Raw genomic sequence first — 11,948 nt, forward strand, 5'->3', positions numbered from 1 at the left:
CCATATATTTATATGTATATTCTTATTCCATCCCTTTACTTAGATTTGTGTGTATTAGGTAGTTGTTGTGGAATTGTTAGATTACATGTTAGTTATTGCTGCACTGTCGGAACTAGAAACACAAGCATTTCGCTACACTTGCAATAACATCTGCTAATCATGTGTATGTGACCAATACAATTTGATTTGATTAATTTGATTACGGGAATGGAGTGATGTGGATGAACTGTACAAAATCTGTTTCCTCTGTTAGCATGTTATTTCTTTCTGTGTGTGTGTTTTTGCAGTGAGTAGTGTGGAGTGTGTGCACCTGTGTGATGCAGTGGGGCAGGCCAGGCAGTACTCCTACCACCTCAGACCCCACAGCGCTGGACAGGGCCGGGGGAAACACTGACGACTACACACACACCCTGCATGTGTCCTTCGTGGCTCAGTTGGTAGAGCATGGCGCTTCTAATGCTAGGGTACTGGGTTTGATTCCCAGGACCAGCCATATGTAAAATGTATGCACGCGTGACTGAGTTGCTTTGGATATAAGCATCTGCTAAATGGCATACACACATATAATATATGTGTGTGTTGTCTTGAAATTACTTACCCAACTGCTTTATCATGGTGGAGTTATTGGCCAGATTGTAAACAGAGCATCTATATACTGACAAGAGGGGGGCCCCAATGGTGTAACTATAGGAATATGTTTCTGCAGAGGTGGGAACTCTTAAGCCAATGAGGGCAGGTTTGCATGTGAACAATGCTGATATAACTGACTTCTCAGAGATGCCATGTGTGTCCACTTATCAGTACAGATGTAATAACCTAAATATTACAAAATGTATATTAGGTCAAATAAGCCTCACTCATCAATTTGACACTCATTGACCACCATATAAAAAATCCCCACTTGGTTTGTGTCATGCTGTATTTTCAGGCAGAGTAATAATCCCTCTTCCTCTCAGATTGTACTCTCTGCCCAGTATTAACCATGGAGGAGTTCTTGGCCTGATTGTTTATACTCTCACAGGAAGAGAGGACAAAGTTATGAGACGTCACAGTCATGACCTCACAAGGCGGAGTTAAGTCAACCGACATGGTATGTGTGCAAGATCATTTCAACCATACAGAAAATGAACACACACACACAGAGATAACCTTTCCTCCCATGTGGAGAATGAGGCAGTCTGTCAACAGCCGGTCATACAGCCAGCCCACCTGCAGACGCTGACACACACGCCTGCTTGCAAACACACACTCTTCCCATCAGCCATAACACTTGTACTAGGTTGTAGTCAACTCTACCTCAGTATCTACCTGAGCAGGTTCCCACAGGCATGCATGCCCCTCCCACTTTCCCCCCTCAGCCATAATAGTAGGTACACAGATGTACACAAGGTCATCTAGGTCCAGAGGGTACACGTGTACCTGTGCTTTCTCTGTAGGACTCTGTTGGGGGGGGGGTATATTTATGCATTTCATACACACTCTGTTACTCTTTAATTGTATATTATACATCACTTCCTGCCTTAAAGAGATAGTTGACTTAAAAAGTTAGCCAGATGTTTGTGGCACCTCCTCAATGGGAACTGTCACGTTAAAGATAGAAACTGTTTCAGTGTGGATGCTGTTCACTCTGATGCACTACTGGTGAAACACTATCAGATGTCAAGGCTTTACATTTATGAATGAAAACCAACCTCAATGTTAATGTCCATGTTTTTCTACTCTTTTAGAAAACTTCTCAAATAAATACATTGACAAGTTTCAGTGACTCCAGCTTTATTTTCTCTTTTTGTAATAAAAACAGTAATCAGTTGAGAAATCCTTTAATTCAATCCTGGTCTTGGAGATGCAGTGTGTGCAGGCATTAGTTCCAACCCAGCACTGATTCAGGTGATTAGTTAAACAAGTATGTTAGTGCTGCACTGTAACTAAAGCCTGCACATCCTTTTATCTCTCCAGGACTAGTGGCAGCCACAATATTTAGCAATATGAAGAAGACAGTTGGTTTTGGGCCAGGAATAAAAGCTGAATGAGGAGGCCAGAGACCGATGGGGAAGACAGGATGTTGGGTTAGACCAGGGGTGTCAAACTCATTCCACGGACGACCGAGTGTCTGCAGGTTATTGTTTTTTCCTTTCAATTAAGACAATCAGGTGATGGGAGTTCCTTACTCATTAGTGACCTTAATTCATCCATCAAGTACAAGGGTGGAGCGAAAGCCCTCAGACACTATGACCTCCGTGGAATAAGTTTGACATGTGGGTTAGACAGAGTACAGAAGGGTCTGGTTGGTTTGGGGCCTAGGTCAGTAGATGTCTCGGAGCCCCAGGTTTCCCCGGTGAGTCGCCATGGTTACGCTGTAGCAGTACAGCAGGTCAGTCATCCACTGCTCCTTGGACTCACCTCGACAGTACCTCTGGAACACACACACCATCATTAGAACCTCAGAGAACACACACCTCACACTTACATTTTTATTCTAACATGATACTTGTTTAAGCTTCCTTACTACCGTGAGGTCCTGTATAATGTGTTGTAGTAGAGTTGCGTTAGTCATTAGTTGACTGTGTGTGTTTACCGTGAGGTCCTGTATAATGTATGGTGGTAGAGTTGCGTTAGCCAGCATGTGGTTGAGTAGTTGACTGTGTGTGTTTACCGTGAGGTCCTGTATAATGTGTTGTAGTAGAGTTGCGTTAGCCAGCATGTGGTTGAGTAGTTGACTGTGTGTGTTTACCGTGAGGTCCTGTATAATGTGTTGTAGTAGAGTTGCGTTAGCCAGCATGTGGTTGCGTAGCGCTGTGTGTGTTTACCGTGAGGTCCTGTATAATGTGTTGTAGTAGAGTTGCGTTAGCCAGCATGTGGTTGAGTAGTTGACTGTGTGTGTTTACCGTGAGGTCCTGTATAATGTGTTGTAGTAGAGTTGCGTTAGCCAGCATGTGGTTGAGTAGTTGACTGTGTGTGTTTACCGTGAGGTCCTGTATAATGTGTTGTAGTAGAGTTGCGTTAGCCAGCATGTGGTTGAGTAGTTGACTGTGTGTGTTTACCGTGAGGTCCTGTATAATGTGTTGTAGTAGAGTTGCGTTAGCCAGCATGTGGTTGCGTAGCGCTGTGTGTGTTTACCGTGAGGTCCTGTATAATGTGTTGTAGTAGAGTTGCGTTAGCCAGCATGTGGTTGAGTAGTTGACTGTGTGTGTTTACCGTGAGGTCCTGTATAATGTGTTGTAGTAGAGTTGCGTTAGCCAGCATGTGGTTGAGTAGTTGACTGTGTGTGTTTACCGTGAGGTCCTGTATAATGTGTTGTAGTAGAGTTGCGTTAGCCAGCATGTGGTTGAGTAGTTGACTGTGTGTGTTTACCGTGAGGTCCTGTATAATGTGTTGTAGTAGAGTTGCGTTAGCCAGCATGTGGTTGCGTAGCACTGTGTGTGTTTACCGTGAGGTACTGTATAATGTGTTGTAGTAGAGTTGCGTTAGTCATTAGTTGACTGTGTGTGTTTACCGTGAGGTCCTGTATAATGTGTTGTAGTAGAGTTGCGTTAGTCAGCATGTGGTTGAGTAGTTGACTGTGTGTGTTTACCGTGAGGTACTGTATAATGTGTTGTAGTAGAGTTGCGTTAGCCAGCATGTGGTTGCGTAGCACTGTGTGTGTTTACCGTGAGGTACTGTATAATGTGTTGTAGTAGAGTTGCGTTAGCCAGCATGTGGTTGAGTAGTTGACTGTGTGTGTTTACCGTGAGGTCCTGTATAATGTGTTGTAGTAGAGTTGCGTTAGCCAGCATGTGGTTGAGTAGTTGACTGTGTGTGTTTACCGTGAGGTCCTGTATAATGTGTTGTAGTAGAGTTGCGTTAGCCAGCATGTGGTTGAGTAGTTGACTGTGTGTGTTTACCGTGAGGTCCTGTATAATGTGTTGTAGTAGAGTTGCGTTAGCCAGCATGTGGTTGCGTAGCACTGTGTGTGTTTACCATGAGGTCCTGTATAATGTGTTGTAGTAGAGTTGCGTTAGCCAGCATGTGGTTGAGTAGTTGACTGTGTGTGTTTACCGTGAGGTACTGTATAATGTGTTGTAGTAGAGTTGCGTTAGCCAGCATGTGGTTGCGTAGCACTGTGTGTGTTTACCGTGAGGTCCTGTATAATGTGTTGTAGTAGAGTTGCGTTAGCCAGCATGTGGTTGAGTAGTTGACTGTGTGTGTTTACCGTGAGGTCCTGTATAATGTGTTGTAGTAGAGTTGCGTTAGCCAGCATGTGGTTGAGTAGTTGACTGTGTGTGTTTACCGTGAGGTCCTGTATAATGTGTTGTAGTAGAGTTGCGTTAGCCAGCATGTGGTTGAGTAGTTGACTGTGTGTGTTTACCGTGAGGTCCTGTATAATGTGTTGTAGTAGAGTTGCGTTAGCCAGCATGTGGTTGCGTAGCACTGTGTGTGTTTACCGTGAGGTACTGTATAATGTGTTGTAGTAGAGTTGCGTTAGTCATTAGTTGACTGTGTGTGTTTACCGTGAGGTCCTGTATAATGTGTTGTAGTAGAGTTGCGTTAGCCAGCATGTGGTTGAGTAGTTGACTGTGTGTGTTTACCGTGAGGTCCTGTATAATGTGTTGTAGTAGAGTTGCGTTAGCCAGCATGTGGTTGCGTAGCACTGTGTGTGTTTACCATGAGGTCCTGTATAATGTGTTGTAGTAGAGTTGCGTTAGCCAGCATGTGGTTGAGTAGTTGACTGTGTGTGTTTACCGTGAGGTACTGTATAATGTGTTGTAGTAGAGTTGCGTTAGCCAGCATGTGGTTGCGTAGCACTGTGTGTGTTTACCGTGAGGTCCTGTATAATGTGTTGTAGTAGAGTTGCGTTAGTCAGCATGTGGTTGAGTAGTTGACTGTGTGTTTACCGTGAGGTACTGTATAATGTGTTGTAGTAGAGTTGCGTTAGCCAGCATGTGGTTGCGTAGCACTGTGTGTGTTTACCGTGAGGTCCTGTATAATGTGTTGTAGTAGAGTTGCGTTAGCCAGCATGTGGTTGCGTAGCACTGTGTGTGTTTACCGTGAGGTACTGTATAATGTGTTGTAGTAGAGTTGCGTTAGTCATTAGTTGACTGTGTGTGTTTACCGTGAGGTCCTGTATAATGTGTTGTAGTAGAGTTGCGTTAGCCAGCATGTGGTTGAGTAGTTGACTGTGTGTGTTTACCGTGAGGTCCTGTATAATGTGTTGTAGTAGAGTTGCGTTAGCCAGCATGTGGTTGCGTAGCACTGTGTGTGTTTACCATGAGGTCCTGTATAATGTGTTGTAGTAGAGTTGCGTTAGCCAGCATGTGGTTGAGTAGTTGACTGTGTGTGTTTACCGTGAGGTACTGTATAATGTGTTGTAGTAGAGTTGCGTTAGCCAGCATGTGGTTGCGTAGCACTGTGTGTGTTTACCGTGAGGTCCTGTATAATGTGTTGTAGTAGAGTTGCGTTAGTCAGCATGTGGTTGAGTAGTTGACTGTGTGTGTTTACCGTGAGGTCCTGTATAATGTGTTGTAGTAGAGTTGCGTTAGCCAGCATGTGGTTGAGTAGTTGACTGTGTGTGTTTACCGTGAGGTCCTGTATAATGTGTTGTAGTAGAGTTGCGTTAGCCAGCATGTGGTTGCGTAGCGCTGTGTGTGTTTACCGTGAGGTACTGTATAATGTGTTGTAGTAGAGTTGCGTTAGCCAGCATGTGGTTGCGTAGCGCTGTGTGTGTTTACCGTGAGGTCCTGTATAATGTGTTGTAGTAGAGTTGCGTTAGCCAGCATGTGGTTGAGTAGTTGACTGTGTGTTTACCGTGAGGTACTGTATAATGTGTTGTAGTAGAGTTGCGTTAGCCAGCATGTGGTTGCGTAGCACTGTGTGTGTTTACCGTGAGGTCCTGTATAATGTGTTGTAGTAGAGTTGCGTTAGCCAGCATGTGGTTGAGTAGTTGACTGTGTGTGTTTACCGTGAGGTCCTGTATAATGTGTTGTAGTAGAGTTGCGTTAGCCAGCATGTGGTTGAGTAGTTGACTGTGTGTGTTTACCGTGAGGTCCTGTATAATGTGTTGTAGTAGAGTTGCGTTAGTCATTAGTTGACTGTGTGTGTTTACCGTGAGGTCCTGTATAATGTGTTGTAGTAGAGTTGCGTTAGCCAGCATGTGGTTGAGTAGTTGACTGTGTGTGTTTACCGTGAGGTCCTGTATAATGTGTTGTAGTAGAGTTGCGTTAGCCAGCATGTGGTTGAGTAGTTGACTGTGTGTGTTTACCATGAGGTCCTGTATAATGTGTTGTAGTAGAGTTGCGTTAGCCAGCATGTGGTTGAGTAGTTGACTGTGTGTGTTTACCGTGAGGTCCTGTATAATGTGTTGTAGTAGAGTTGCGTTAGCCAGCATGTGGTTGAGTAGTTGACTGTGTGTGTTTACCATGGGGTCCTGTATAATGTGTTGTAGTAGAGTTGCGTTAGCCAGCATGTGGTTGAGTAGTTGACTGTGTGTGTTTACCGTGAGGTCCTGTATAATGTGTTGTAGTAGAGTTGCGTTAGCCAGCATGTGGTTGAGTAGTTGACTGTGTGTGTTTACCGTGAGGTCCTGTATAATGTGTTGTAGTAGAGTTGCGTTAGCCAGCATGTGGTTGCGTAGCACTGTGTGTGTTTACCGTGAGGTACTGTATAATGTGTTGTAGTAGAGTTGCGTTAGTCATTAGTTGACTGTGTGTGTTTACCGTGAGGTCCTGTATAATGTGTTGTAGTAGAGTTGCGTTAGTCAGCATGTGGTTGAGTAGTTGACTGTGTGTGTTTACCGTGAGGTCCTGTATAATGTGTTGTAGTAGAGTTGCGTTAGCCAGCATGTGGTTGAGTAGTTGACTGTGTGTGTTTACCGTGAGGTACTGTATAATGTGTTGTAGTAGAGTTGCGTTAGCCAGCATGTGGTTGCGTAGCACTGTGTGTGTTTACCGTGAGGTCCTGTATAATGTGTTGTAGTAGAGTTGCGTTAGCCAGCATGTGGTTGAGTAGTTGACTGTGTGTGTTTACCGTGAGGTCCTGTATAATGTGTTGTAGTAGAGTTGCGTTAGCCAGCATGTGGTTGCGTAGCGCTGTGTGTGTTTACCGTGAGGTCCTGTATAATGTGTTGTAGTAGAGTTGCGTTAGCCAGCATGTGGTTGAGTAGTTGACTGTGTGTGTTTACCGTGAGGTACTGTATAATGTGTTGTAGTAGAGTTGCGTTAGCCAGCATGTGGTTGCGTAGCGCTGTGTGTGTTTACCGTGAGGTCCTGTATAATGTGTTGTAGTAGAGTTGCGTTAGCCAGCATGTGGTTGAGTAGTTGACTGTGTGTGTTTACCGTGAGGTCCTGTATAATGTGTTGTAGTAGAGTTGCGTTAGTCAGCATGTGGTTGAGTAGTTGACTGTGTGTGTTTACCGTGAGGTACTGTATAATGTGTTGTAGTAGAGTTGCGTTAGCCAGCATGTGGTTGCGTAGCGCTGTGTGTGTTTACCGTGAGGTCCTGTATAATGTGTTGTAGTAGAGTTGCGTTAGCCAGCATGTGGTTGAGTAGTTGACTGTGTGTTTACCGTGAGGTACTGTATAATGTGTTGTAGTAGAGTTGCGTTAGCCAGCATGTGGTTGCGTAGCACTGTGTGTGTTTACCGTGAGGTCCTGTATAATGTGTTGTAGTAGAGTTGCGTTAGCCAGCATGTGGTTGCGTAGCACTGTGTGTGTTTACCGTGAGGTCCTGTATAATGTGTTGTAGTAGAGTTGCGTTAGCCAGCATGTGGTTGAGTAGTTGACTGTGTGTGTTTACCGTGAGGTCCTGTATAATGTGTTGTAGTAGAGTTGCGTTAGCCAGCATGTGGTTGAGTAGTTGACTGTGTGTGTTTACCGTGAGGTCCTGTATAATGTGTTGTAGTAGAGTTGCGTTAGCCAGCATGTGGTTGCGTAGCGCTGTGTGCTGCAGCAGCAGGGACAGTATCTGGGCCAGCTGAGGCAGCTCCTCCTCACACAGGTCCCTAACTCGCAACGACTGCAGAACCAACCGCAACAGCCGGGGAATGCTGCTCAGCGCTGCCACACACGCTCCCCACACCGCCTCCCTACAGGGAAGGAAAAAGGTTACACACACACAACATGACTGCACAGAGAGGTCACACACAGGCTCCCCACACCGCCTCCCTACAGGGAAGGAAAAAGGTTACACACACACAACATGACTGCACAGAGAGGTCACACACACGCTCCCCACACCGCCTCCCTACAGGGAAGGAAAAAGGTTACACACACACACAACATGACTGCACAGAGAGGTCACACACACGCTCCCCACACCGCCTCCCTACAGGGAAGGAAAAAGGTTACACACACACACAACATGGCTGCACAGAGAGGTCACACACACGCTCCCCACACCGCCTCCCTACAGGGAAGGAAAAAGGTTACACACACACACAACATGACTGCACAGAGAGGTCACACACAGGCTCCCCACACCGCCTCCCTACAGGGAAGGAAAAAGGTTACACACACACACAACATGACTGCACAGAGAGGTCACACACACGCTCCCCACACCGCCTCCCTACAGGGAAGGAAAAAGGTTACACACACACACACAACATGACTGCACAGAGAGGTCACACACAGGCTCCCCACACCACCTCCCTACAGGGAAGGAAAAAGGTTACACACACACACAACATGACTGCACAGAGAGGTCACACACACGCTCCCCACACCGCCTCCCTACAGGGAAGGAAAAAGGTTACACACACACAACATGACTGCACAGAGAGGTCACACACAGGCTACCTCTTGTGGTTGTTCTCTGAGGCGGTGTCCTGCTGTAGGGTCAGTAGCAGAGACAGTAGGCTGAGGCAGCAGCGGGACAGGAACCTCAGCAGAGGTTCACTGGGGAGGAAGGACAGGTCCAACAGTCTGGCCACCGCTCTCAACAACCCTGCTGCCATACTGTCTGGTACCACAGCCAGACCAGTCTGGGAGGGAGAGACACAGTTACACACACACACACACAGTAATGAGTACACACAAGTACACCATCTCACCAGGTTCTTGCAGATGCCGTTCTGCAGCACATCAAAGCACTGTGAACGAGACCCCAGCGTCTCCAAGCAGTGGCACACTTCCTGTGGGCGGGACAGACAGTGGTTAAGATCACTTCCTGCTGTTTTAAAGGTCATATTTCACAACATTAATATCATTCATATCGGAGTGTCTCCCGAGTAGCGCAGCGGTCTAAGGCACTGCATCTCAGTAGGCTGGACACATGACATTTTTAACAATGCTTTTTTCTAATAGAAACGAGTTAATTGCATCTGCGGTGGAGCCCAATTTCATAATATTACCATATATCCCAGCTGCCTGCCGTAGTTTTAAAGTAATCACGATAAAATAGGCCTTATTTTCGGGCATTGTTCACCCTGCCAGCTCCTATTAGTTCTATTGTACACCGTGGCACCAACTCGCCTTCCGAACGTCCTAATCCCAGTTTATTGTACTGTCACAATGCCTGCTTTGCTATTGTTGGCAATAGAGACCTGCGCACATTGTTTATAGTTCAAATGTAAACAACAACAAAAAAACTCATGGAACTCTGAGGTCGTCCCATTGTTTACTATAGGGAAATATAAGTATGTCTGTCTATTTTGCCAAATATCTCGCAATGTGTTTATTTAGATATTTTTTTAAATTGGACACCATTTTAATCATGAGAATCTCCTCTTTCTAATTATGTAAGGCTGGGCAGTGTATCTCGTTGTCATTAAACGCTATCCCCGAAATACCTTTTGCCCTTGGAACGCCAAGCTCCCCCCATTGTTTTCCTATGGAGAAGCATGCTGGTATATTTCGCCAAATATCTCGGAATGTGTATATTTAGATTTTTTCCCAATTCAGACACCATTTTAATCATGAGAATCTCCTCTCTCGAATTATGTAAGGCTGAATCTCCTCTCTTGAATCAGTTTCGTCCTAATCCCAGTTTATTGTACTGTCACAATGCCTGCTTTGCTATTGTTGGCAATGGAGACCTTAGATTTAAGTGGTAAAATAAAAAGGGATAATTTTTTGTGTGCCATTTAGGCAAAATGGAATTCTAAGCATCACTTCAGTCAAAACAGCCTCTGTGAACATTCCATTCCATTCATTTGCTATGGGCTTGCGCAAGTGTTCCAGCTTAGCCAACGTTCTTTTGCCATTTTCAGCCTTGGGTGAATTTTGACTCGTTCTATTGTCCAGACTAATCTCAGTACAAGAGGCGTCACAACAGTCCCTGGTTCGAATCCAGGCTGTATCACATCCAGCCGTGATTGGGAGTCCCATAGGACGTCCGGGTTTGGCCCTCCTTGTAAATAAGAATTTATTCTTAACCTCCCCTCCACATCCACCAGATACCTCTCCTCCCCTCCACATCCACCAGATACCTCTCCTCTCCTCCACATCCACCAGATACCTATCCTCTCCTCCACATCCACCAGATACCTCTCCTCCCCTCCACCAGATACCTCTCCTCCACATCCACATCCACCAGATACCTCTCCTCCCCTCCACATCTACCAGATACCTCTCCTCCCTCCACATCCACCAGATACCTCTCCTCTCCTCCACCAGATACCTCTCCTCCACATCCACCAGATACCTCTCCTCCCCTCCACATCCACCAGATACCTCTCCTCCACATCCACATCCACCAGATACCTCTCCTCCCCTCCACATCCACCAGATACCTCTCCTCCACATCCACCAGATACCTCTCCTCCACATCCACCAGATACCTCTCCTCCCCTCCACATCCACCAGATACCTCTCCTCCCCTCCACATCCACCAGATACCTCTCCTCCACATCCACATCCACCAGATACCTCTCCTCCCCTCCACATCCACCAGATACCTCTCCTCCACATCCACCAGATACCTCTCCTCCCCTCCACATCCACCAGATACCTCTCCTCCCTCCACATCCACCAGATACCTCTCCTCCCCTCCACATCCACCAGATACCTCTCCTCCACATCCACCAGATACCTCTCCTCCACATCCACATCCACCAGATACCTCTCCTCCCCTCCACATCTACCAGATACCTCTCCTCCCTCCACATCCACCAGATACCTCTCCTCCCTCCACATCCACCAGATACCTCTCCTCCCCTCCACATCCACCAGATACCTCTCCTCTCCTCCACCAGATACCTCTCCTTCACATCCACCAGATACCTCTCCTCCACATCCACCAGATACCTCTCCTCCCCTCCACATCCACCAGATACCTCTCCTCCCCTCCACATCCACCAGATACCTCTCCTCCCCTCCACATCCACCAGATACCTCTCCTCTCCTCCACATCCACCAGATACCTCTCCTCCACATCCACATCCACCAGATACCTCTCCTCCACATCCACCAGATACCTCTCCTCTCCTCCACATCCACCAGATACCTCTCCTCCCCTCCACATCCACCAGATACCTCTCCTCCACATCCACCAGATACCTCTCCTCCCCTCCACATCCACCAGATACCTCTCCTCCACATCCACCAGATACCTCTCCTCTCCTCCACCAGATACCTCTCCTCTCCTCCACATCCACATCCACCAGATACCTCTCCTCCCTCCACATCCACCAGATACCTCTCCTCCCCTCCACATCCACCAGATACCTCTCCTCCACATCCACCAGATACCTCTCCTCCACATCCACCAGATACCTCTCCTCTCCTCCACATCCACATCCACCAGATACCTCTCCTCCCCTCCACATCTACCAGATACCTCTCCTCCCTCCACATCCACCAGATACCTCGCCTCCCCTCCACATCCACCAGATACCTCTCCTCCCCTCCACATCTACCAGATACCTCTCCTCTCCTCCACCAGATACCTCTCCTCTCCTCCACATCCACCAGATACCTCTCCTCTCCTCCACATCCACCAGATACCTCTCCTCCCTGCACATCCACCAGATACCTCTC

The 11,948-nt window shown here is 46.8% G+C and overlaps 2 protein-coding genes across 3 annotated transcripts in view; one reads left to right on the forward strand and one right to left on the reverse strand.

Moving 5' to 3' along the window:
* Positions 1-394, forward strand: part of LOC120039642 (inversin-like) — a gene marked incomplete at its 5' end in the record, with an annotated part of 18,078 nt that extends 17,684 nt beyond the window's left edge. Inside the window, one exon of the mRNA XM_038985052.1 lies at positions 288-394. Within this exon, the coding sequence (XP_038840980.1) occupies positions 288-394 (107 nt within the window). The remainder of the gene's footprint in view (positions 1-287) is intronic.
* Positions 395-1,762: 1,368 nt separating this feature from the next.
* LOC120039643 (testis-expressed protein 10 homolog) lies at positions 1,763-10,252 on the reverse strand. 2 transcript variants are annotated; one of them, XM_038985055.1, is made up of 4 exons: positions 9,023-10,252; positions 8,769-8,953; positions 7,846-8,056; positions 1,763-2,413 (listed from the first exon to the last, which is right to left on the reverse strand). In XM_038985055.1, exons 1-4 carry the CDS (start codon positions 9,155-9,157, stop codon positions 2,303-2,305), a joined length of 642 nt encoding a protein of 213 aa, XP_038840983.1. In that variant the 5' UTR covers positions 9,158-10,252; the 3' UTR covers positions 1,763-2,302. The 2 variants fall into 2 exon arrangements, with proteins under 2 accessions (XP_038840983.1, XP_038840982.1); XM_038985054.1 differs by having other exon boundaries at positions 8,769-10,252.
* Between the last annotated feature and the right edge of the window lie 1,696 nt (positions 10,253-11,948).

This window comes from Salvelinus namaycush, unplaced genomic scaffold (genome assembly GCF_016432855.1).
Source record: "Salvelinus namaycush isolate Seneca unplaced genomic scaffold, SaNama_1.0 Scaffold2873, whole genome shotgun sequence".
Taxonomy (NCBI): Eukaryota; Metazoa; Chordata; class Actinopteri; order Salmoniformes; family Salmonidae; genus Salvelinus; species Salvelinus namaycush.